This window comes from Dipodomys merriami, unplaced genomic scaffold (assembly GCF_024711535.1).
Source record: "Dipodomys merriami isolate MVZ:Mamm:240054 unplaced genomic scaffold, mDipMer1.0.p SCAF_11, whole genome shotgun sequence".
Lineage (NCBI taxonomy): Eukaryota > Metazoa > Chordata > Mammalia > Rodentia > Heteromyidae > Dipodomys > Dipodomys merriami.
The window spans coordinates 42,938,670-42,964,493 of NW_027202382.1; the positions used below are offsets into that span (position 1 = coordinate 42,938,670).

The 25,824-nt window shown below is 47.2% G+C and overlaps 2 protein-coding genes across 5 annotated transcripts in view; one reads left to right on the plus strand and one right to left on the minus strand.

Moving 5' to 3' along the window:
* Positions 1 to 7,102: 7,102 nt before the first annotated feature.
* Positions 7,103 to 13,263, minus strand: Naif1 (nuclear apoptosis inducing factor 1). Its single transcript, XM_070014375.1, has 2 exons — positions 12,536 to 13,263; positions 7,103 to 9,475 (listed from the first exon to the last, which is right to left on the minus strand). Exons 1-2 carry the CDS (start codon positions 13,044 to 13,046, stop codon positions 9,003 to 9,005), a joined length of 984 nt encoding a protein of 327 aa, XP_069870476.1. The 5' UTR covers positions 13,047 to 13,263; the 3' UTR covers positions 7,103 to 9,002.
* Positions 13,264 to 14,145: 882 nt separating this feature from the next.
* Positions 14,146 to 25,824, plus strand: part of Slc25a25 (solute carrier family 25 member 25) — a 42,006-nt gene continuing 30,327 nt past the window's right edge. Inside the window, exon 1 of one of the 4 annotated variants that reach the window (XM_070014387.1) lies at positions 14,146 to 14,499. In XM_070014387.1, the coding sequence (XP_069870488.1) occupies positions 14,239 to 14,499 (261 nt within the window). In that variant the 5' untranslated portion in view covers positions 14,146 to 14,238. Of the gene's footprint in view, positions 14,500 to 18,813; positions 18,956 to 25,824 lie in introns of those variants that run through there. The other 3 variants (XM_070014397.1, XM_070014405.1, XM_070014439.1) reach the window with 3 other exon arrangements.

The window sequence follows — 25,824 nt, forward strand, 5'->3', positions numbered from 1 at the left end:
GCGAGTGCTCTACCACTTGAGCTACAGCGCCACTTCCGGTTTTCTGGTGGTTTATTTGAGATAGGAGTCTCACGGTCTCTCCTGCCCGGGCTGGCTTTGAACCGCGATCCTCAGATCTCAGCCTCCTGAGTAGCTAGGATTACAGGCGTGAGCCACCAGCGCCCCGCTTACATGTCATTTCTTTTTGAACAGTGTCACCCTGTCCCTCATTTTCACCCAGTTTTTTTCCCTCCTGACCCCCCTCCTCCCTGGCTGGCAGGGCATTTAGAAACACTTGGTAATCAATATGTTTAAACTGGGAGATGTCAAATTGAAACCTGGGATTCTAGCTTCTTGTGTAAAAAAGGGACAGGTGGGGCAGGTCACATTCCTGATCTTGAAATGGCCTGGACTCAAATTCCACCTGGTCTCTCTTGGGATCTAGCTGGGGCAGGCTTAGGTCTCCTAATCTGAGCCAGCTGGGTTATCTGAGTTGCCTTGGGATACAGACAAAAGAGATTTACTAGCCCAATCCTGGGAGAATTATGTTCTGTTAGTTGCCCTGATGTCCCTTACTGCCTCTGTGTGTGTGTGTGTGTGTGTGTGTGTGTGTGTGTGTGTGTGTGTGTGTGTGTGTGTGTGTGTGTGTATCATACTGCAGCTTGAACTCAGGGCTGAGGCACTGTCCCTTAGTTTTGTGTGTGTGTGTGTGTGTGTGTGTGTGTGTGTGTGTGAGAGAGAGAGAGAGAGAGAGAGAGAGAGAGAGAGAGTCATGGGGGGCCTGGGTGCTGTTGCTGAGCTCTTCAGCTCAAGGCAAGCTCTCTACACTTTTTTTTTTTTTTTGGTTCGGTAGTGGGGCCTGAACTCTGGGCCTGGGCGCTATCCCTCAGCTCTTCAGCTCAAGGCTAGCGCTCTACCACTTGAGCCACAGCGCCACTTCCGGTATTTTTCTTTTTGCTTATGTGGTGCTGAGGAATCGAACCCAGGGCCTCAGGCATGCAAGGCAAGCGCTCTACCACTGAGCCACCTTCCCAGCCCCAAGCTCTCTACACTTGAGCCAGAGCGCCACTTCTGGGTTTTCTGGGGATTGATTGGTGATAAGAGTCTCCTGGACTTTCCTACCTGGGCTGGCTTTGAACCACATTCCTCAGATCTCAGCCTCCTGAGTAGCTAAGATTACAGGCATGAGCCACCAGCACCTAGCTCCCGTTAGCTTTTTTTTTTTTTTTTTTGGGGGGGGGTCCAGTTGTGGGGCCTGAACTCGGCTTGGGCGTTGTCCCTCAGCTCTTCAGCTCAAGGCTAGCGCTCTACCACTTGAGCCACAGCGCCACTTCTGGCTTTTTTCTTTTTTTTTGTCGGTCGTGGGGCTTGAACTCTGGGCCTGGGCGTTGTCCCTCAGCTCTTCAGCTCAAGGCGAGCGCTCTACCACTTGAGCTACAGCACCACTTCTGGTTTTCTGGTGGTTTATTGGAGATAGGAGTCTCACAGTCTTTCTTGCCCGGGCTGGCTTTGAACCGAGATCCTCAGATCTCAGCCTCCTGAGTAGTTAGGATTACAGGCGTGAGCCACCAGCGCCCGGCTGGCTTTTTTCTTTTTGCTTATGTGGTACTGAGGAATCGAACCCAGGGTCTCATGCATGCAAGGCAAGTGCTCTACCACTGAGCCACCTTCCCAGCCCTCCATTTAGCTTTTTAAGGTTATTACTCTACCACTAGAGCCATATCTCCACTTCCAACTTTCTGGTGGTTAATTGGATAGTCTCATGAATTTTCCTGCTCTGACTGTCTTGGAATCATGATCCTTAGCTCTCAGTCTCCTGAGTAGCTAGGATTACAGGTGGGAGCCACCCTTCCTGCCCTATTGATTTATTCATCCCCAGTACACTCCAAGGCCAGGCCCTGGGTAGGCCTCACCTTCCTCATCTCCACTGAAACCGGGAGAATCCTCTGTCAGCCCTCAGGCAGGGGCTGCACAAGAAAGGAACTCACAGCATTAGGAGGGGTTGGGCCAGTCAGGGTGGGGACTCCAGATACACCTGTCACCAATCTAGTGTCCAGATTGCAGTTCCTGAAGGATGATTCATTCTCAGGCTCTCACGGGAGTTTGACTCACAAAGGAGGCTGCCAACCCCGGCACACCTGAGGTGGATTCCAGGCTCTGTCAATTACAAATATGTGCTTTCCAGTGGGTGGGCCTGGCTCTCCATCTCACCAAGGGGTAAAAGTAAAGCATATTCTGGGAATACTGTTAGCATTCCGCTGATATTACAATAAAAGATCCATCAAAATAGACCAGGGCTGTGTAACATACTTTAACAGCAGATGTCATGGTAATATGGAGGAGGTCCCCATTTAAGAGGTCATGTCAGACAGAAAAATACCTGGATCCAGATGAAATGCAATAAGCCACACATACAAATTGGGCCAGGTTAAAGGAAAGAAAGTAAGTCAATCCTACAAAATGGACCAGATAAAATATTGATATATAAACCAAGTACTCTACTAATTCTATATGCAGGAAATTTAAAGCCTCATCTGAAAAAGAGCCGACCAATCAACACGTTTCACCAAGTAGGGAGATAGGCAAACAAGAGTATCCTAACCAGTTGGACACCGGTGGCTCACACATGTAATCTTAGCTACTCAGGAGACTGAGAGATGAGGATAAGTTTGATGCTAACCCAGGCAGGAAAGAACATGAGACTCTTAGTTTCAATTATCTAGCAAAAAGCCAGAAGTAGAGATATGGCTTAAGTGGTAGAGCACCAGCTTTGAGTAGAAAAACTCAGGGACTATAGGTCCTAAGTTCCAGCCCTAGTAGCAACACACATACAAAAGGAAAAGAAATAAAAAACAAAACCAGAGCTGGTACTTTTAAGGAAATAAATTTTCAGTGTGGCTAGAATACCCAGCGCAGGGTGGAAAGATTGTATTAAAACCAGAAATTTAGCCGGGCACTGTTAGCTCACACCTGTAATCCTAGCTAGTCAGGAGGATGAGATCTGAGGATTACAGTTCAAAGCCAGCCAGGGCAGGAAAGTCCTTGAGACTCTTATTTCCAATAAACCACTAGAAAACCGAAAGTGGCATTGTGGCTCAAGCGGTAGAGCACTCGCCTTGAGCTAAAGAGCTGAGGGACAGCGCCCAAGCCCAAAGTTCAAGTCCCATGACCGACAAACAAAACAAAACAAAACAAAAAAACAAATTTCTAGCCGGGCGCTGGTGGCTCACACCTGTAATCCTAGCTACTCAGGAGGCTGAGATCTGAGGATCACGGTTCAAAGCCAGCCCGGGCAGGAGAGACCGTGAGACTCCTATCTCCAATAAACCACCAGAAAACCGGAAGTGGCGCTGTAGCTCAAGTGGTAGAGCACTCGCCTTGAGCTGAAGAGCTGAGGGACAGCGCCCAGGCCCAGAGTTCAAGCCCCACGACCGACAAAAAAAAAAAAAAAAATTCTATTCTGTTCATGCTCCAGGGCCTTAGACCATCCTAGCTGTTTAGGGAAGTCCTAGAAGTGATAGATTAGGGAGCAACTTTTTGAAGACTTCCCCAGAAAGTCCTGGAGGCAGGGAGACTTTGTAGAAGGCTGGTGGAGGTGCTTGTAAGTGCAAGAGAAGGTGGGCTTAGAGAGTGAGGGGTTGAGAGATGGTTAGTGATCTTCCTGAGATATGCTAGATAGACATGGGGATAAAAAGAAGAAGCAAACTGCACAGTAGCAGGAAGGCTGAGGCAATGTCACACCTATACTGTATCACAGCAGGACACCTCCTGACTACTCAAATAGTAAAGAAGCAAGACCACCCACACCCCACTGGGATCAATAAGACCTACCAAGATGGCCACTAACTCTGTGTGTGTGTGTGTGTGTGTGTGTGTGTGTGTGTGTGTGTGTGTGTGTGTGTGTCTGTCTGTCTGTCTGTCTGTCTGTCTGTCTGTCCTGGGGCTTGAACTCAAGGCCTGGGCAGAGCCACAATGCCACATTTGCTTTTAGTAGTTAATTGAAGATAAGACTCATAGACTTTCTTGCCTAGGCTGGTTTTGAACCACGATCCTCAGATCCCAGCCTCCTGAGTAGCTAGAGTATAGGCACGAACCACTGGTGCTAAGAAATTTTTTCTTTTTCCTTTTTTTCCTTAGTCATGGGGCTTGAACTCTGGGCTTGGGCACTGTCCCTGCCGGCTTCAGCTCAAGGCAAGTGCTCTACCACTTGAGCCATAGCACCACTTCCAGTTTTCTAGTAGTTTATTGGAAATAAGAGTCTCACGGACTTTCCTGCCTGGGCTAGCTTTGAACCGTGATCCTCATATCTCCTGAGTAGATAGGATTACAGGTGTGAGCCACCAGCGCCTGGCTTTATTTTTTTTGTATTTATTTATTTATTTTTGTCAGTCCAGGGGCTTGAACTCTAGGCCTGGGTGCTGTCACTTAGCTCTTCAGCTCAAGGCTATGCTCTATCACTTGAACCTCAGCACTACTTCCTGTTTCTGGTGGTTTACTGGCTTTGAACTGAAATCCTCAGATCTCAGCCTCCTGAGTAGCTAGGATTACAGGCATGAGCCACAGGTGCCCGGCTTGTCTTTTTTCTTTTGTATCACTAAATAGTATCTCCATAGACAGACCTAATGGTTCGTTCTTTTTTTTTTTTCCCCCAGGTTGTGGGGCTTGAACTCTGGGCCTGGGTGCTGTCCCTGAGCTCCAGCTCAAGGCTAGTGCTCTACCACTTGAGCCACTGTGCCACTTCCAGTTTTCTGGTGGTTTACTGGAGATAAGAGTCTTACAGATTTTCCTGCCTGGGCTGGCTTTGAGCCAATATCCCCAGATCTCAGCCTCTTGAGTAGCTAGGATTACAGGTGTGAGCCACTGGCACCAGGCTCTGGCTTTTTTTTTAAATGTATTTATTATGTATAATATAGGGTGTGTGTGTGTGTGTGTGTGTGTGTGTGTGTGTGTGTGTGTGTGTGTGTGTGTGTGTGTGTGTGTGTGTGTGTGTGTGTGTGTGTGTGTGTGTGTGTGTGTGTGTGTGTGTGTGTGTGTGTGTATATGCTGGTATTGGGACTTGAACTCAAAGCCTTCCTTGAACTCTCCTTAGTTTTTTGCTCAAGGCTGGTGTGCTACCACTTGAGCTACAGCTCTACTTCACTTCTGATTCCTTTTTTTTTTTCTGGCTGGTCCTGGGGCATGAATTCAGGGTCTGGGAGCTTCTCTGAGCCTTTTTGTGCTCAAGGATAGTACTTGAGCCACAGCGCCACTTTTGGCTTTTTCTGAGTAATTTATTGGAGATTAAGAGTCTTACTGACTTTCCCAGCTGGCTTAGAATTACAATCCTCAGATCTCAGCCTTCTGAGTAACTAGGATTACAGGTGTGGGGCCACATAGGTGCCCACCAGACTACTTCTGACTTTGTGTTATTATTGTTGTTGGTGGTGGTTAATTGGAAATAAGAGTCTCTGGGATTTTCTGCCCAGGCTGGTTTCAAACTTGAATCCTCAAATCTCAGCCTACTTAGTAGCTAGGATTATAGGCATGTGCCACTGGCACCTGGCCATTCCAGCTTTGTGCTAGTTAATTGGAAATAAAAGAATTGAGAACAGTATCAGGACTTACTTCCTGAGGCTGTTGTAGAAGTCATATTGCTTTTAAGGGTTGCAAAGTAGAAGTCCAACAACTTCCAATTTTTACTATTAGTGAATACCAGCAAGAATACCAGCTTTGCCCAGGAAGACTGAATTCTTTTCAGAATCAAAGAATATCTTATTTAAATGAGTATTTCTGCTGGGCAATAATTCTTACCTGTTCAGCAGAAACTCCTGAAAGCCAGCCCAGTCTAGAGCAGGATCTGGACGCAGCAGAGTTTAAATCTTCCAGCTATGGAGCCAAAGCTTCGAGCCATCAGGAAATCTCAAAATCCCTCTGAGTGATTCTGCTAGTCTGAGCTCTCCCTGGAGGAGTCTAATCTAGGTTTTGGGTAAGACCTGGGGTTAGTAATTCTCCCCAAGCCTGAAATGCTTTTCTAACCCAGGAATACATAGACTTTTAAAAATAAAGGGCCAGGGCTGGGAATGTGGCTTAGTGGTAGGGTGCTTGCCTAGCATGCATGAAGCCCTGGGTTTGATTCCTCAGTATATATAAACAGAAAAAAGTCCAAAGTGGTTGTGTGGCTCAAGTGGTAGAGTGCTAGAATTGAGCACAGAGAGACTCAGGGACAGTGCCCAGGCCCTGAGTTCAAGCTCCAGGACTGGTAATAAATAAATAAATAGCCAGAGAATAAAGATTCTGTGTGTGTGTGTGTGTGTGTGTGTGTGTGTGTGTGTGTGTGTGTGTGTGTGTGTGTGTGTGTGTGTGTGTGTGTGTGTGTGTGTGTGTGTGTGTGTGTGTGTGTGTGTGTGTGTGTGTGTGTGTGTGTGTCTGGACCTTGAACTCAGAGCCTGGATGCTGTCTCTGAGCTTTTATGCTCAAGGTTGTACTCTACCACTTGAGTCATATTTCAACTCTCAGGATTTTTTGGTTAACTGGAGACAAGGGTATCAGTCTTTCCTGCCTGGCTTTGAACTGCAATCCTCAAATCTTAGCCTCCTGTGTAGCAATTACTGTTGTGAATGCTCATTGAGAATAAATACTTTTGACTTTGTTGGCCAGATGTCCGTCACAGTAATCTAGTTCTACTTTTTTTTTTTGGGGGGGGGCCTTTCTGGGGCTTGAAGTCAGGGCCTACACGCTATCCCTGAGCTTCTTTTGCTCAAGACTAGCACTCTACGTCTCATTGACTTTCCTTCCTGGGCTGGCTTCAAATTGTGATCCTCAGTTCTCAGCTGCCTGAGTAGCTAGGATTACAGGAATGAGCCACCATCTCACAGCTCCAGTTCTACTCTTTTTTTTTTTTTTTTGCCAGTCCTGGCGCTTGAACTCCAGGCCCGGGCACTGTCCCTAAGTTTCTTTTGCTCAAGTCTAGCATTCTGCCACTTGAGCCACAGCACCACTTCTGGCTTATTCTGTGTATGTGGTACTGAGGAATTGAACCCAGGGTTTCATGCATGCTAGGCAAGCACGCTACCACTATTCCCTGCCCTCCAGTTCTACTCTTATAGCACAAAAACAATTATAAATTCATAAATGAATGGGTATGTTTGTGTTCCACTAAAACTTTATTTACAAAAACAAATGATGGGCCAGATTTGGCCTGTAGTCACTACTCTCTTCTTAATATAACCAATTAAAGACACAGCGACGTGTATATTAAAAGAAAAAAATGGCATTTCTTTCATTTAAAGTTATGACCTGGAAAGAATAAGTCAGTTTAAGGAATCCAGGGTTCCCTTCTCTACCCAAATGGAACATAATATTGGTTCAGATTTCCAACCCCAGAAAAAAAAACACAAACTGAGTCGAAAATCCTCCGGAAGTCCCTGCAGCTGCCCTGCTGGAGCCATCAGGCTGCCAGTGCCGTTGCCAACTGACCATGCTGGCAAGAGCTCGATCTCCCCTTCTGCCACTCAACCCCTCTCCAGTCCTGCCTCTCTAGAATTGGCATTTTGGGCAGGCACAGTGTGGACAGTGTGGTGTCCATCTCCCACCTGTCCTCAGGGGCATCTTCCCAGTGAACACACCCGTGGCACCAAATAATTCTACATCCTGCGCATGCCCAGGAAGGCAGCATCAGCTCTTGTTTGGCTGAGAGCCTAAAGTTGTACCCATCATTGTCCCATAGCCAGCAAACCTGCAAACTTGGGACATAATCTGGGGAGATGGGAGGGCCCCAGAAACCAATGGTGAGTCTGAAAATAAAGCAGGCATTTCTGGGTACAATCCTTACAAGCATCTGGGAAAGAAAGCTGGCAGACAGAACAGCGCCTCCTTCAGTATCTCCAAGGCTCTGCTCCCCAGAGCACAGCATTCAGAGTCCCAGTTCTTGGGTGGGTTTCACTTCTCCTACCTCTTTCATGCAAGGTTAACTGTGGCTTTAGATTCACTCAGACAACCAGAGGATCCCTGGAGAAAGCACTGAATGACCTGGAAAGTGAGAGGAGTTGAGGTGGGATGCCGAGCAGCACTGGTTTTTGTACTGAATTTTAGAATTGGGGTCCGTGGACAGAGGAAGGGAATAGCCCTAAGTTACATTCCTAGATGCCTTCTTAGGAGAGGTGTGAATACAGAATAAATACAACTGGCTTGAAGCAAGCCTTCTGGGAAAAAACCACCTGCAGTGTGTGTGTGTGGAGGGGGTGGGGTTTGGACAGGACAAGATTCCACATTAGTTTGCTTTCTCTAAGATTAACAGTACTTGAAGCCTAACCTGAGTCAGAGCTCTTGGAGAGAAGATGAAACCACCCAAGAGCTCCCCAGAAACACCACGGAAGAACAGAGAGGGAACTCATCCCCACCACACACAGCATTGCTGTGCCAGGCTGGCTGAATGCTGAGTGTATTACAGAGGCATCCTGGACAATGTACCCATCCCAGGCTGTGCTGTGCCTGGGCTGGGGCTGGAGATGGTACGGAGCAGCAAGGAGAGTCCCTTGAGGACTGAGGCACAGTGAGGAGAAAGGGACAGGGTTTCCTTCTCAGGTTTGGTGGTGTTGCCTCCCCTGGGAGGATGTTATTGCCCTCTTGGCAGCTCTGCTGCCAGGTGGTATTGAAAAGGATGGCATCTGGGCTGGGGCAGCTCAGCTCAGACCCCAGGCTGACATGGCTCCCAATGAGAGAAATGTCCTAGACCAAGTCAGGATCACAGCCCAAGTCCTGGCTCATGACAGCACATGTCCTAGCTCCAGCACACATGACCCTCCAGCTATCCAGTCTTCAGACCTAGCAAGGTCACTCCATGGTGGAATAAGAGACTAGGAGCCCAGCAAGTTCCTCTTCCCAGTCTCTTTCATTTCTTAGAACAGTGGACCCTCCTCCTCCACCAAATGTCTACCAAGGAGGGAACTGTCCACGTGGCCCTTCCAAATCCAGTCCCAGAGGCCACTTACAAGACCATGGAGGTTTCACCCAATTGTGGCAGAAGGCTGGCTTGACCCCTGTCCTCACTGGATGATGCTGTCCGACTGCCCGTTCTGAGGCACCTGTCCAGGATCAGAGGCAGGGGTCGGGTTGGGTGTGTTGCTCTGCAAGTAGCGACGAAAATCTTTGATCATGGGCCGGAGAACCTGGATGAGGACACTCAGGGCCGCCTGGGTACCCTCCATGGCCTGGGCCTGGCGCTCCTGGGCACAGGCCTGTACCTCCTGGGAGCGCCGGATCATCTGCAGCAGGTCGTTCTGCTGCTCTAGATGCTGGGCAATCTCCTTGACATGCAGATTGGTGACCCGCTGTTCCTGGATCAGCTTGGCAGAGTTGAGGGCTATGCGACTCTTGAGTGCCTGAGGCTTCACGGAGGTATCTGCATGCTGGGTTATCATCTCTATGGGGGCCTCAGCTGGCAGGGGTGCGGGAGCCTCAGTGGTACAGTACTCTACCACTCCCTCCTCCAGTGTGTGATAGGTTGTCTCAGTAGGGACTGCAGAGAAGAAAAAGGCAAAGTACAGGCAGGTCACCTTCTGGAAGGATGAAACTGGCTGTGCAATGTGGAGAGGAAGACATTAGGTTCTGTCCTAGGGGGAGGAAAGCTCAGGCCTCCCTTGGTTTTATAATTCTTTATGTATAAATATAGATTCTAAGGGGAGGCTAGATCTTTTTCTCCCAGTCCCAGGGACAAAAAGGGCTTCCTACATACAGAGCAAGCACTCTATCACCAAAACACTTCTTTTTTTTTTTTTTTTTTTTTTTTGGTCAGTCCTGGTTCTTAAACCTCTGGGCCTGGGCGCTGTCCCTCAGCTCTTCAGCTCAAGGCTAGCTCTACCACTTGAGCCACAGCGCCACTTCCAGTTTTCTGGTGGTTTATTGGAGATAAGATTCTCACAGACTTTTCCTGCCCGGGCTGGCTTTGAACCGATATCCCCAGATCTCAGCCTCTTGAGTAGCTAGGAAGGATTACAGGTGTGAGCCACCGGTGCCCAGTTTATCACCAAAACACTTCTATAGTAAGGCTTTAGGTTCTTAATCTACTGATAGCCAAAGGGCAGTCCTAGATCAAGCAGAAGAGATGCCAATAAAAATGCCAGCAAAAAGTCCAGAGTGCTTCCGTGCCCAACAATTTGTAATTACTAGCTCATGAATCTTCCTAATGACAAAAGGGAGATAGCAGCCATCTCATTTTTCAAAGTTGAAAAAATAGAAACACGGAGTGACTTGCCTAAGATCACATAGTTCATGCTGCAGAGCCAAGAAGAAAACTCAGGTTCTCCCAACACCAGAGCCTAGCATACCCACAGCCATCTCAATGGGCTGCTTTTAACTGATTAAGTACCTCAGAGATGGAGTCATATGCCAGCTCAAAGTAGGCATCTTAGAGCTCTCCACACAGCTCTTGGCAACCTCAACACTCCTACCTCCTTTGATGTTCTCTTGACTTGTGTCTCTTGTGGCCAAGCAGAAAAGGACGTAGGGGAGAGACAAGGGAAGTAGTTGCTAAAGTGCCCAATAAATGCCTCCTTATCTCATTAGTGACTGGCTCATCCTTCCTGTTCCAGAGTAGCATCCAATCGAAACCAATGTTTGTCCCCCTTTTCCATTTCCATACATCCTTGAGAAATACAACATCACACACACATATATATATGCATATCTATGTGTATATATACACATGTATACTGCTTTACACATACATGTATATATATATATATAATATATATTTTTTGGTCAGTCGTGGGGCTTGAACTCTTGAGTTCTTCAGCTCAAGACTAGGGCTCTACCACTTGAGCCACAGCACCACTTCCCATTTTCTGGTGGCTAATTGGAGATAAGAGTCTTACGGACTTTCCTGCCTGGGCTGGATTTGAACCACGATCCTCAGATCTCAGCCTCCTTGAGTAGCTGGGATTCCAGGCATGAGCCACTTCTACCTGGCAACCTCCCCTTTTTAATGTCAGTACTGGGGCTTGAACTCAGAGACTGGCATTCCCACTTGGCTTTTCCTCTCAAGGACTGCTGTTCTACTACGTGAGCCACACTTCTACTTCTGATTTTTGCTGATTAAATTGGAGGTAAGAGTTTCATGGACTTTTCTGCCCAAGTTTGTCTTAGATAATGCTCCTCAGCCAGATGCTGGTGGCTTATATCTGTAATCCTAGCTACTCAGGAGGCTGAGATCTGAGGCTAGCAGTTTGAAACCAGGTCAGAGAGAAAAGTCCATGAGATTCTTTTTTTTTTTTTTTGCCAGCCTGGGCATTGTTCCTGAGCTTTTTTGCTCAAGGCTAGCACTCTACCATTTGAGCCACAGCGCCGCTTCTGGCCTTTTCTGTGCATGTGATACTGAGGAATCAAACTCAGGGCTTCATGAGTGCTAGGCAAGCACTCTACCACTAAGCCACATTCCCCAGCCAGTCTGTGAGAATTATTTATTTATTTTATTATTATTATTATTATTATTATTATTTGTTTTGGTCAGTGGAGGGGCTGAACTCTGGGTCTGGGCACTGTCCCTCAGCTCTTCAGCTCACAGTGAGCACTCTACCACACTTGAGCCCCAAGGCCACTTGCAGCTTTTTCCACTTATGTGATGCTGAGGAATGGAACCCAGGGTCTCATGGATGCAAGGCAAGCACTCTACCACTGAGCCACCTTCCCAGCCCCTTGAGATTCTTATCTCTAGTTAACCACCAGAAGACTGGAAGTGGCACTGTGGCTCAAAGTGCAGAGTGCTAACAAAAGCTCAGGGAGAGCGCCCACACCGAGTTCAAGCCCCATGATCAACAAGGACAACAACAAAAAGAGCCTCAGATCTCAGCTATTCTTATATCCTGAGCCACCCCCAGCTGGCTCAATCCCCCTTCTCTTTTGAGTCTTTGGGCTTTCCCAACTGATAGCAGACCTCTTCACATAGATGTCTTATCTGTTTTACTAAGACACAATTGTCCTATAGTCTTCCCCCCCCCCTTTTTTTTTTAAGTGTTGGAAATTTAACCTAGGGCCTCTCACACTAAACAAAGTGGTTTTTTTTTGTTGTTGTTGTTTTTTTAACCACTGACCAACATCCTCAGCCCCCAGATCTACATAGATCTATATTCTAAACACTTTGGTAATCCCTGTGCTGGGCACAGGGTTTTTAGAGTGTCAATGTCTGATGACTGACTCAGGGACCATGAAGTTCCTGAACAGAACCTGATGTATATTTGCCGTCCTGAGAACACAGAATGTCTTTGTTCAGAATGGATGTCTCATTTGGGCAGTATTATTCCCATCTATTCATCCAACAAGTATATATCCTGATTACCTTCTGTATGTCAGGCCCTATGATAAGTTCTGAGCAGATAACAATCTCTGTCTTCAAGGACCACATAGTGCAGCCAGTGGAGGTTAAGTCATGGTCATAAATGATATGAGAGCTATAGGCTGGCTAGACGGCAGATCAATTTGATCTGGCCTTTGACCCTTGGCAGTCAACCTTTCCCCAGGCCGCCCCAGCGTTTGCTGGCCCTTCCCATTTATCACAGGGAACTGGGCAGGAGAGGTCACTCACTCTGTGTCAGGGTGACCGTGGCTGCTGTTGCAGTGGCTGTGGGTCCAAGGGCCACCGGATGGATCTCTGTGGTACTGGGAAGGCTGATGATGGTGGCCTCACCCAGCAGGTTACAGATGCGTTGTTGCATGGGGGTCAGCAATACCGGGGCTACAGCTGGGCCATTGCCGCCATTGCCACCGCCTGTCCCAGGCCCACCGGCTCCATCCTCCTCAGTGGGTCCTGGGGCCTCGCCACCCTCTACGGCAGCCCGGACTTGGGCAACCTTACGACGGACTTCGGTCTTGAGATCAGACCACTTCTTCTTGACTTCGGGCAGCTCCCTGCGGCAGGTGGCTACAGCATTGACCCTTCTCAGGATGCTATGCCAGGCCGCGCTCTTGGCGGCCAGAGGGACCCCAGCGTTGAAGTGGTTCACCAGCAGGTGCTTCTTCAGCTCCAGCTCCTCGACGATGATTTCCACCTCTCGCTCTGAGAAGTTCATCTTTCTTTTCTTGGCTGGGACTGCCATGGCCTTTCCTCTCCCCTCCCCTCTTTATATATAAAGAAAATTATAGTGTCCCCAACAGCCCCAATTTCCCTCTCCTGCTTCCTCTGCCTCGCCCCTTACTAGCCCACCCCCTTCCAGGGGACAGGCCAGGCTTGCTCAAAGCCAAGCTCCAGGCCTTAGGTAACCCCTCTCGCTACGCAAAGTGCGTAGGGCCCAGACCGGACCCGCCCGGCCGCTACCAGCCAGCTGCGTAATGGCTTCCTGAATCTGCCTCTTCCGCCGGGGTGTGCGAAGATCCGCCCACTTCCCTTCTTCCCGCCCCTCCACGCTTCTCCAAGGAAGCCCGCCTTCCTGGTTGATCGCGGCTCAAACATCAAGTTGATCACTGGCTCTTCCAGTTTGTCATTCAGCCAAAGGGCACGCCTACCTGCTCGAAATAATCTGATCATTGGTCTAAAGCTGTGTCTGTCACTCCAGGGAGCCCGCCCACTTGGCCTTTATTCACTTCCATTGGAAAGTTATTCTGTCGTTCTATTGTTGGTGTTAAGACTATCACGGTGTTAAATTCAGCTATTTTATTGGTAGTTTAGGGAGGTAAGACTATTAGAACCTGGCCTTTGAAGATATTTAGTGCTTTCGGCCTTGAGATGTTGTCCAATTAATTTTTAATTTCATAAGGACGCAAACTCTGTCTGGTAAGTCCAGTTCACAATTGCTCTATGCCAACTCTGTTTCCGACAGGAGGCTACTACCTCTTCGTACACGTCCTTATAAGTTCGCGGACTAAACAGCACTTTTTAGTGGCAATTGGATACAGAGCCTCCAGCCTGCCAATTACACAGGATTTCGGCTCGTAGCTGTGTGAATCCCCGCCTCCCGCCTGGTTCAGCCAATCGCCGCCTTCCTTGGTTTGAATCGGCCCCTGCTTGAGCGGAGATGGCCCCGCCCTCCCCATTGAACAGGGTAGGCCTTGGACCGACCCCGCCCCTCAGAGAGGGCTTCGTTCTGACTCGTGACTGGTCGGCTGCCGGCCTGGAGGCGTGGCCAGTGAGGCGGCGCGCGGCGGGGCGGAGTTCCCGGAAGTGGCCCCTCCCGCCAGCTTGCCGGCTTCTCGGAGCCCGCGCTAGCAGTCGTAGAGAACCCGGCGTGTTTCCACGCAGTCCCCGCCGGCTCCCGCCCCCGTCCCGCGCCCGGCGCCCCTGTCTCGCGCCCGATGGTGAGCAGTGTGTTGTGCCGCTGCGTGGCCTCCCCGCCGCCGGACGCCACCGCCGCCGCCGCCTCGTCGCCCGCCTCGTCGCCGGCGTCCATAGGGGACCCGTGCGGCGGCGCCGTCTGCGGGGGCCCGGATCACCGGCTGCGCCTGTGGAGCCTCTTCCAGACGCTCGACGTCAACCGCGACGGCGGCTTGTGTGTCAACGACCTGGCCGTGGGGTTGCGGCGCCTGGGACTGCACCGCACCGAGGTCGAGCTCCGGGTAAGCAGCGCGCGGCATCCGCGCGGGCGGGGAGGGAGACGGGGGGGACGGGCCCCGGCTGCCGGGGAACAGGTCCCGATGGCCTGGCCGATTGATCGATCGAGCTGGCAGGCACTCAGAGCTCGGCAGGTCCGAGTGGATGGCCCCTGAGGCTGGGCTGGACCCCTGGTGTTCACGGAGAGTGACCTCAGATGACAGATGGCCACCCGGTATATACCTCGTTGAAAGTGGGGCTTCTTAGTGGATGCTTTGGCCGGGGAGAGAATGGTCGTGGGTACAGATGGACACCCCCTCGGGCCTGTCCATCGGCGAAAAGCCTCTTTCTGCTTGAGCTTTCTCCCAGGAAGGCCAAGTCTCAGGAGGGTAGCCTCAAGGCCAAGCTTGATATCCCAATCCCCTAGTCAGGTTCATCTGCCCATCTTCAGCAGCACCCCTCCCCTCCCTCCTTTTTCTTTCCTCTCGTTTCCATGCCACCCTGGGTCCTGATCTGGTTCCTCTCAGAAGCATGTGGGTGTTGGGGGGAAAAAATAGGAACTGGTGTTTCAGGCAGATTTGTGTGGATGTGGGTGGTGAGGACTGACAGGTCTCATGGCTTAGGCCCAGCCCTGAGGCTTATCCAAAACTTGGAGTCGTGATCTCTTGCAAGGTTAGAGTGTAGATGGAGTGGAAGAATCTGGGGTAAGGGAGATAGTTGTTCTATTGTGCGTGTGGGTCTGGGTCTGGGTCTGGGCACAGGTACTGGGGCTTGAACTAGGCCTGGACACTGTTCTTAGTTTTATTTATTGTTTTTGCTCAAGGCTAGCTTTCTATCACTGAGTCATAGCTCCTCAAAGCTCCACTTCAGGTTTATTGTTGTTTAATTGGAGATAAGTCTAAAGGGCTTTCCTGCCTTGATTGGCTTTGAATTGTGATCCTCAGATCTCAGCCAACTCAGTAGTTAGAATTACTGGATGGAGCCAGGCTCCTTTGGTTTGTTGTTCTTGTCCTGGAATGGTCATTTGATCAACTTGGGAGGGAATGAAGTCAGACAAATTACCACCTTTGGGCCTGCCAGAAAGAGAAGTGCTGTCCTTTTATAAGAAGCTAGGAACAATGTCTTTTCCCCCTTTCTTCTGTCTCTCATGGTGTTTTGTTTTGTACTTCATGCTTGTAGCTGCCCTTTCTCAAGTATTTTGTTTGTTATCCTGATTTACAAACTGGAGTTAGGCTACTTTTACCTAGCAACCTGTTTCTTTGCAAAGTTAGTTTGGCCCATTTGTGCATGCAACAGTGAATCTCAAAGCCAAGTATGAAGAAAATCTGATAAGGTGCCAGTGAATTTGACTAACATTTTACAAATTCATTGGTCAGGTCAGCATACGTACTGTTATATCCAAGATAATCTTGGATCTGCATCTAAGGTATTTAACCTACTTAGGAACAGTCTTGAAAGACCAAGGATGACACTGTGCAACACACAATCACTGTGTTAAGTCCAAGAGGTTTTTTGCCTTTTTTTTTTTTTTTTTTTTTGGTTATGGGGCTTGAACTTTGGGCCGGGGCACTGTCCCTCAGCTCTTCAGCTCAAGGAGAGCGCTCTACCACTGGAGCCATAGCGCCAATTACTATTTTCTGGTGGTTTATTGGAGATGGCCGTCTCATGGACTTTCCTGCCCAGTCTGGCTTTGAACTGGGATCCTCAGATCTCAGCCCTCCAAGTAGCTAGGATTACAGGCGTGAGCCACAGACACTCAGCTAAGTCCAAGAGGCTTAAGCCAAGATCCCCACTCCCTTATTCCTAGAGACAAGTAAAAGTACAATTCTAGCCCACACCTGTAATCCTAGCTACTCAAGAGGCTGACATCTGAGGATTGCACTTCAAAGCCAATCTAGGCAGAAAAGTCTAGTGTATCTTTTATCTCCAATTAACTACCAAAAAACCAGAAGTGGATGTGTGCCTCAGAGGTGGAGCTTCAGTGGAAAGAGCTAAGGGAGGATCCTGATTGCGAGTTCAAACCTCAGTAATGGCACACACACACAAAATCACTAAAAGTCCTACATGTATTATAATATGACTTTTAGGTAGCATCTTGCTGTGTAGCCCTGGCCATCCTTGAATTTAGAATACTGTAGTCTCAACCTTAGTCCTGATTCCTAGTTCTAGGACCATAGATGTGAGCTTAAAAAAATAAAATAACCCATTGCCGGGCGCTGGTGGCTCACGCCTGTAATTCTAGCTACTCAAGAGGCTGAGATCTGAGGATCGCAGTTCAAAGCCAGCCCGGGCAGGAGAGACCGTGAGACTCCTATCTCCAATAAACCACCAGAAAACCGGAAGTGGCGCTGTGGCTCAAGTGGTAGAGCACTCGCCTTGAGCTGAAGAACTGAGGGACAGCGCCCAGGCCCAGAGTTCAAGCCCCACGGCAGACCAAAAAAAAAAACCCAATGAGTCATGAGCTGGGAAGGTGGCTTAAAGGTAGAGTGCTTGCTTAGCATGTATGAAGCCCTGGGTTCAATTCCTCAGTACCACATAAACAGAAAAGACTGGAAGAGGCACTGTGGCTCCAGTGGTAGAACGCTAGCCTTGAGCAAAAAGAAGCTCAGGGACAGTGCCCAGGCTCTGAGTTCAAACTCCAGAACTGGCCAGAAAAAAAAAAATCAGTTTTACCCAGAATAGTATTGTAAGTTGGAGATTTTCCCATAGATATCTAATGAATAAATCAATTGAAAATATAGGATAAATTCAAGGATCTGTGTTTTTAGGGTTCAGGGAGGCCTGAGCCCAGCTGAATCTTTTTACTCCTCTAAGCAACCTGTTTACTTGGAATACTCCTCAGGCACATTGAAGACATCTGTCTCCATGAGTGAATTCAAGGTTTACACCAAGTTTGGGCCTCAACAAGAGTCAGGATGTTCTGGAAATTCATGGCACATCTGATATTGATTCTGATCTTTTGTTGTTGTTGTTGTTGTTGTTGTTGCAGTGAATTTGCCTAAGGGCAAACAAGGAGAAAGTAATCATTCTTCCAGACCTAAAAGAAAACCTTTTTGACTTACCAAAGGGAGCCTCATCTTTTGAAGCCACTTTGGCTTCAAAATCCTTGGCTCTGTGACTGTCCTAAATTCTATGATATGAAACAATTTTGTGTGTGTGTGTGTGTGCGTGTGCGCGCGCGCGCGTGTGCATGCATGTGCACGCACATGCGTGTGTGCCTCTGTGTGCCTGTGTGTGTGCGCTGGTTCTGGGGCTTGAATTCAGGGCCTGAGCACTATCCCTTAGCTTTTTCCCTCAAGGCTGGCACTCTTACCACTTAGGCCCCAGCTCCACTTCCTGAAACAGTTCTTTCTTCCTTTGAGGGATGGGTCTAATATGAACTCTATTTCTACCTCTCTTTGAGCTTTTGAGCAAGTTAAATTGTTATACAGCTTTGAAAAGATTAGAAATGACTCATTAGTTTATTACCTTGGAGCACAATTTACAACTGTAGAGAATGTTTTCAGAAAGAAAAATCTACCCTAGCATTGGGGGTTCCTTGTAATCCTCTCATGGGAGGCAGGCTTTGGGAGCTTTAAAGAGTTTGAGTCCAGCCTCAAACATGTGTAGCAAGTTCAAGGCCAGCTTGTGCAGCTAGGCCCCGCCCCCTTTGTGTTTTGCAAATATAAATACCTAGCCACCAGGAAGACAGCCCAATCTTATGCACGCACATACCACTTCCTGTTGAGCTATCATTAGTTGTAGTTTGCTATAGTTGTGCAGAACTGGCAGGAACTGAAAGAGAACTTAGGGGCCTATTGGTTAAAAATGGGTGTCTGCCCAAGAATAGACATTGCAAAAACATATAACATGTTGGAAGCTGCATCCTGTGACCTCTATGAAACCATCTGAGATGTAGGTTTGCACAGGAGTCAGTGACTGAGTGTTTGTTGGTGGGTAAGCCCAGACCGTGTGACTCCATAGCCTCTTGTTAGCTTAGAACAGCCTGGGGTCAAGTTTTCTTTTAAAAAAATAAACCAGCAGGTTTTGTCATCTGCTTTTGTTTTAGAACAGATCTGGGAGGAGGGAAAAAAAATACTTAAAATGGAAATGGGCAGAGAACCTGGGCAGCTAGCCAAGGAAGATTTTTTTTTTCTTTTTTTGCTCTTTCTTGCCTCCTCCTCTCCCCCCCCCCCCCGCCACCCCCCTCCCCCCTCCCACACTGGGAACTGAACTCAAAGCCTCCTACAAGTGCTCTGACACTTGAGCTACACCCCAGTCCTTTTTGCTTCTAGTTTTTAGTTTTTGTTTTTCTTTCAGACAAGAGTTATATGCTACATGGGATTATAGGCATAAGCCATCAGGAGCTGCTGGGAAATGTTCTTTGTAAAAGCCCATGAGAGCAAGAAGCCTGTCCTGGGACAAAAGATGGGAAAGGTTTCTTAAAGAAAAAAAAAGATGATGACAACTGTAATGATTTTGGGAGATGAGACTCAGCCGGAGGTAATTATAGCATGGACTATTTCAGGTATTTTCATGTGACCAAACAAAATCTTTGTCTTAAAACAAATTTAAAACATAGGTTAGAACTCAAGTAGCCAATTAGAGGAAGAAAGCAAGCTGTGTTACCTGTAAACACTTTTCTGTCTAGCTGAGGCTTGTGGGCTCAGCTGGTGTCTAGTTGGAGCTCTACAATAAGATCGTAAGATGATTTTATATTGTTTTATTTATTTATTTTTATTGTGAAAATACTGTACAGAGGGGTTACAATTACATGGGCAAGGTAATGAGTACATTTCTTTTTTTTTATGAGTACATTTCTTATCAAGCATTGTTGCCTCCTCCTTTGTTTCCCCTTCCCATCCCTTCCCATCTTCTCCCCCCCCCACACACCTTTTATACTGTTTTATAAGGGACAAAACAGTCATTCAGAAGGATAGTGATACTGCAAATAGCTGTTTTAGGGGGTTTGAGGCAGGAGGATCACTTGAGTTCAATACCAGCTTGGGCTTTCTCAAAAGAAAAAAATGAAATAACCTCAAAATCACTTCAGAGCCAGACACTGGTGGCTAATACTTGTAATTCTAGCTACCCAGGAGGCTGAGGATCCCAGTTCAAAGCTAGACCACATGGACAAATCCTTGAGACTCTTGTCTCCAATTAACCACCAAAAAACTGGAATTAGAGGTGTGGCTCAAGTGGTAGAGCACCAACCTTGAGCTGAAAAAGCCAAGTGAAAGCCCAAAGCTTTGAGTTCAAGCCTTAGGACTAAGCACTCTACAAAGAATAGTCATTTGGGAATTAGAGAACAAGACCAGAATAGGGACTAGAACTGATGGCATCTCCTCTAATTTTTAGTCTAAGAATCATTTCTGAAGGATGTAAAAAGGAAGCTAGGCAGGTACTCTACCATAGAGCTTGAACTCAGGGCTTGAATGCTGTCCCTAAGCTTCTTTTGCTCAAGGCTAGCGATCTACCACTTGAGCCACAGCGCCACTTCCAGCTTTTTCTGTGTATGTGGTACTGAGGAATCGAACCTAGGGCTTCATGCATGCTAGGCAAGTACACTACCACTGAGCCACCTTCCCAGCCTCACATTTTGTTTATGAATTACAGATTTCAAGATTTTCCAGCCTTTCACTTCCCCTAGCAAGAAATGAGAAACCTACCCTGCCCTTTTTCTTTCTTTTTTTTTTTTTTTGGGGTCCGGTCGTGGGGCCTGAACTCTGGGCCTGGGCACTGTCCCTCAGCTCTTCAGCTCAAGGCTAGCACTCTACCACAGCGCCACTTCCGGCTTTTTTCTTATGTGGTGCTGAGGAATCGAACCCAGGGCCTCGAGCATGCAAGGCAAGTGCTCTACCACTGAGCCACCTTCCCAGCCCTGCCCTTTTTCTTTCTGTCCTTGACCTGAGCAGTACTCACATGAGGCAATCCCTGTGGACTTGAAATGTTTGGATGGAAGATCATTAATGTCCAGTTGGCATTGTTTAACCAGACAGGCAGAGTAGATAAGATGGTCCATAGAAGGATCAATCATAGAAGGGGGGGGGTGAGCATTAAGTGCAATAAAACAATGGCCTATTAGGAAAAGTACCACTATTTGCACACTGGATTGAGCTAATTTATTAACTTGATCTTATGGTGTTGATCCCTGGCTCAAAGTCATGATCAGTGGAGCCAACTATAAGATAACATTTTTTTATTTTGTGCAAGTACTGGATTTTGAACTCAGGACTTCATGCTTTGGTTTGGATTTCTCTGCTAGCACTCTACCGCTTGAGCCACAGCATCACTTCCAGATTTTTGCTGGCTAATTGGAGATAAGAGTCTCACAGACTTTTCCTGCCTGGGGTGGCTTCAAACTGGGACCCTCAGATCTTAGCCTCTTGAGTAGCTGGGATTACAGATGTAAGCCACGAGTACCAGGCTCCAAGACAATTTTTTAAATGAAGTTCATATTTAAAGGCCTGCTTATAATCCTATACTTGGGAAACTGAGATACGAGGAGTGCCAATTCAAAGCCAGCCTGGCTACACAGCAAGACCCTGTCTCCAAAAGGAAAAAAAAAAAAAAATGAGTTGAAGTTGTGGGCAGTGGCTTACACATGTAATCCCTAGTTACTCAGGAGGCAGTGAGCAGGGTCAAGATTCCAAGGCTCACTTGAGGAGAAGAAAATAAAAAGTTTTAGGATCCCATCTCAGCCAACTTAAAAAAAAAGAAAAGTTGAGCATGGTTAAATACTAAATATATCTGTTGTCCTAGCTGGGAGGGAAAAATGAATAGTAGGATCCTAGTTCAGGCAGGCCCAGGCAAAAAAGTGAGAAAATATAACAACAAAAGCAAAAAAAGGGCTGGATGTGTGGCTCACTTGGTAGAACACCTGCCTAGCAGTACAAGGCCCTGCATTGAAACTAATACCACCAATAACACAAAAGAAATAAAAAAAATAGAGTCAGATACCCTGATTCCTCAGATGGAAAAATAAGAATGTACCAGAGTCATGTGATCTAGAGCTTCAGTCTTATTAAGGCCTGTCATGTTCAGAGAATGGATAGTTGAAGTCTCATAGAAACCACAGAGGAATGAAGCAAGCCAATATTTTGCTGATACTAATTTCTAGTCCAGCTATATACAGCTGTGGGATGAAATCAACCCACAAAACTGTATTAATACTAGTCTCATTACACTAGGTCTTTTTTTTTTTTTTTTTTTTTTGGTCCGGTTGTGGGGCCTGAACTCTGGGCCTGAGCACTGTCCCTCAGCTCTTCAGCTCAAGGCTAGTGCCCTATCACCTGAGCCACAGCGCCACTTCTGGCTTTTTTCTTTTTGCTTATGTGGTGCTGAGGAATCAAACCCAGGGCCTCAGGCATGCAAGGCAAGCACTCTACCACTGAGCCAACTTCCCAGCCCCTACACTAGGTCTTCACAGACTATTTTTAACTATTTCCTCAAGATAGAACCAGATTGCCAGGTGCTGGTGCCTCATGCCTATAATCCTGGCAACACACGAGGCTGAGATCTGAGGATCCTGATTCCAAGACAACCTGGGGGTAAGGGGAGTCTTTAAGACTCATCTCCAATTAACCATCAAGAACGCAAAAGTGGTGCTGTAGCTCAAGTGGTAGAGTACCAGCCTTGAGCAGAAACTAAGGGACAGTGCCCAGACCCTGAGTTTTTAAGCCCTAGTATCAGGACAAAAAAAAAAAAAAGAACCAGGGGATTAACCACCAGTCATCTGATCACTGGCCAGCCTTCCATCCAGTGTGGGAGCCTTCCCTGAAAGATAACATTCTTCAGAGGTGGTGCTCCAGTACATTCCACGTGGATATAACCTGGGTCCTTCTAGTTCTTTGTTCTCTGAATGCGGTCTTCTTACACCTGCTGCTTATGAACAGAGGGTCAACAAAAAATTATTTAGAGCCCTTTAAGAATATTTAAAACCTGCTGTCGTATCTTCCTATCATCTCCACTACTGCTAAAACAGGCGTTGTCATGCACACCTCAGGTGATAAACCAGGTATAACTTTTATGGATTCCTGGTCCAGGCAATGTACTCTTGGAGTTGGTCATAGAGACTTTGCTGGGATTGTTAACCATGGGAGACTGGGCCTGGGCAGGGAGGAGGTGTCTGGAGAGATATGAAATGTAATAATGTGACAAGGAAGGGCCATGGCGCTTCTGAGATGATGAAAATGTCTTCAGGTTGATCGTGGTGATGGTGATACCAAGGCTGAATGTGCTTTCTTTTATTATATTAATTCTTTTTTCTATGCTGATACTGAGAAAGTGAAGGCAGGAGGATTTTTGAGTTTAAGGCCAGTCTAGGCTATGTAGCAAGTTCTAACTAAGCCAACCTAGGCTATACAGTGAGACCCTGTCTTAAAACACTTTTACATTTATTTTCAGTTTGACATGGGCATGTTTGTGCATAATCCATCTTAGCCTTTCAGGGCCCCTGATGGTCCTCAGGAAGCAGTGACTCAAAGCATGCAAACCTTGTTCCAAAATACAGAATATGAGACCCAACACTACACCTGAAAAGATGTCTTTTTTTTTTTTTTTTTTGGTCATGGGGCTTGAACTCTGGGCCTGGGCACTGTCCCTCAGCTCTTCAGCTCAAGGCTAGCGCTCTACCACTTGAGCCACAGCACCACTTCCAGCTTTCTGGTGATTTATTGGAGATAAGAGTCTCATGGACTTTCCTGTCCGGGCTGGCTTTGAACCGCAATCCTCAGATCTCAGCCTCCTGAGTAGCTAGGATTACAGGTGTGAGTTACTGGCACCTGGCTAAAAGATGTCATCTTAAAGATGTGTTAGCCTTTAAAGCAAATGAACAGCAAACATAGGCCACCCACAAAGAGCCTGTCTGCAGCCGATATATTCATGGCTGGCTTTCCAGGAAGCAGGAAGTGTGTCAGAGCTCATCTCAGTGGGGACGCGGGCTAGCACTGTCCCTGTTCCTGCTGGTATTCCAGTCTTCCAGTCCTATCCACCCATGGCCCCTCTTCTTTCCTCCCCTCCCAGGGCCCCCAGCTGGCGTTTCTTATCCAAACACACACACACACACACACACACACACACCCTACACAACACACACACACACACACACACACACACACACACACACACACACACACACACACACACACACACACACACACACACACACACACACACACACACACACACACACACACACACACACACACACACACACACACACACACACACACACACACACACACACACACACACACACACACACACACACACACACACACCCTACCTGTCTGTGTGAGAAAATTCTAAACATATTAAAATACCAGCCAAGTGTTTATCTACTGAGCTAAGAGGTCAGAGCAAACTTAAACTCTCATCTGTGACACTAATTTGTTGGTTAGAAATGGCTACCATGTCCACTGTAACCAGTCTATCAGTCTTTTGTTCACCCTACATGCCCAGTCTTTTCTGATGGTTTTTGCTCATTCATTACTTCACTTATTTATGAAATATTACCAGAGTTTGAAATTAGAGCTTCACCCTTGCTAGGCAGGTGTTGTATTGCTAAGCTATGACTCCAGCCCAAGTTTTATATAGATAAATGTGTGTGTTAATACTAGGACTTGAACTCTCCAAGACCTCTTGCTTGGCCTTTTCTGCTCAAAGGGTAGTGCTCTACCATTTGAGCCACAATGCCACTTCCAGTTTTCTGGTGTTTTATTGGAGATAAGAGTCTCACAGGCTGGGTGTCAGTGGCTCAGTCCTGTAATCCTAGCTACTCAGGAGGCTGAGATCTGAGGATTACGGTTCAAAGCCAACCCAGGCAAGAAAGTCCGTGCGACCCTTATCTCCAATAAAACCACCAGAAAACTAGAAGTGGTGCTATGGCTCAAGTGGTAAAGTGCTAGCCTTGAGCTGAAGAGCTTAGGGCCCAGAATTCAAGCCCCACAACCAACCCCCCCCCCCCAAAAAAAAAGAGACAGTCTCACGGACTTCTGCCCAAGCTGGCTTTGAACCGTGATCCTCAGATCTCAGCCTCTTGAGTAGCTAGGATTACAGGTGTGAGCCTCTAGCACCTAGCCAAATACATTTCTTTTTTAGATAATATCATCCCTTCCTTCACACTCTTCCAGTTTTTCCCTTCTATCCTCGCCCTTGAGTTGTATAGTTCATTTTTAACATAGTGTCTACCAGTACCACTGCTGCATTTGTTCACCCTTTGTCCCTCCATATTTCTGTGCACCTTCTTACCCTGCTTCAAGACAGATAATTGAAAAAAACAAGACAAAAAGAAAAAAAAAACCTTCCTGTTTCCATTTCCTGGAGTTCATTTTGATAAATGTTATTCTATGTGATCACAAAGGCCTTACATTTTATGTTCTTCCCCTAAGAGTATCCTCTTCTAGTTCTGTTCGAGTGCCTAGAGTCCTGTATAATATATCATGTCCCATGTACTTTAGATCTAGCTTCCACATATAAGAGAAAACATGCACCATTGTTCTCTTTGAGCTGGGCTTACCTCACTTCACATGATTTATTCTAGGTCTGTCTGTTTTCCTGCAAATGACATAATTTCTAATGACTGTGTGAAATTCCATTGTGTATAAGTTCCACATTTTTTTTTGATCGCTCATCTATTGTAGAACATCTGGGTGTCCAGCTAATTTTAGTTTTCTTTTATCGTTAAGTTGTACAAAGGAGTTTCAACTCAGCATGTCATCAACTTATTTATTTTTTGAGATAATGTCTTGTTTTGTAGCCCAGATTGGCCTCCAACTCTCCATTCTCCTGCCTCTTCCTCCCAAGTGCTAGGATTACAGGTATATGTCACCACACTCAGCTAGTAAATGCCTTAAGATTGTGTTTGAGCCCAGAGGATGCTAGGACTCAAACCCCTTTGCTCTGTCTCCACATTTTGCATACCAGAGGTTAAATGACTTGCCCAGAGTCCTACAAAGGCACCGTAGGGGAACTTCTAGCACCTCAGATGCATTGAGACACTGGTGACGTTTTCCACTTTTCATTCACATTAGATTGATGTTCTTGGGCTGGGAAGGTGGCTCAGTGGTAGAGTGCTTGCCTTGCATGCATGAGGCCCTGGGTTCGATTCCTCAGCACCACTTAAACAGAAAAAGCCAGTAGTGGAGCTGTGACTCAAGTGGTAAGCGCTAGCCTTGAGCTGAAGAGCTGAGGGACAGCGTCCAGGCCCAGAGTTCAGGCTCCACAACTGATCCAAAAAAAAAAAAGATTGATGTTCTTTTGTTGCCTATAGCCTCTCCCTCTCTAACCTATAGAAGAAGGAAAGATAACATCAGGGAGGCATAGTTAATTCTGTAAGTTAAATTTCTTTTCTGAATTGTATCTAAGAGCTA

Coding starts and splice junctions, on each gene's coding strand:
- Naif1 (XM_070014375.1), bottom strand. CDS start 13,046: ATGGCAGTCCCAGCCAAGAAAAGAAAGATGAACTTCTCAGAGCGAGAG. Junction 9,476..12,535: donor CACGGTCACCCTGACACAGA/GTGAGTGACCTC, acceptor TCTTCTCTGCAG/TCCCTACTGAGACAACCTAT.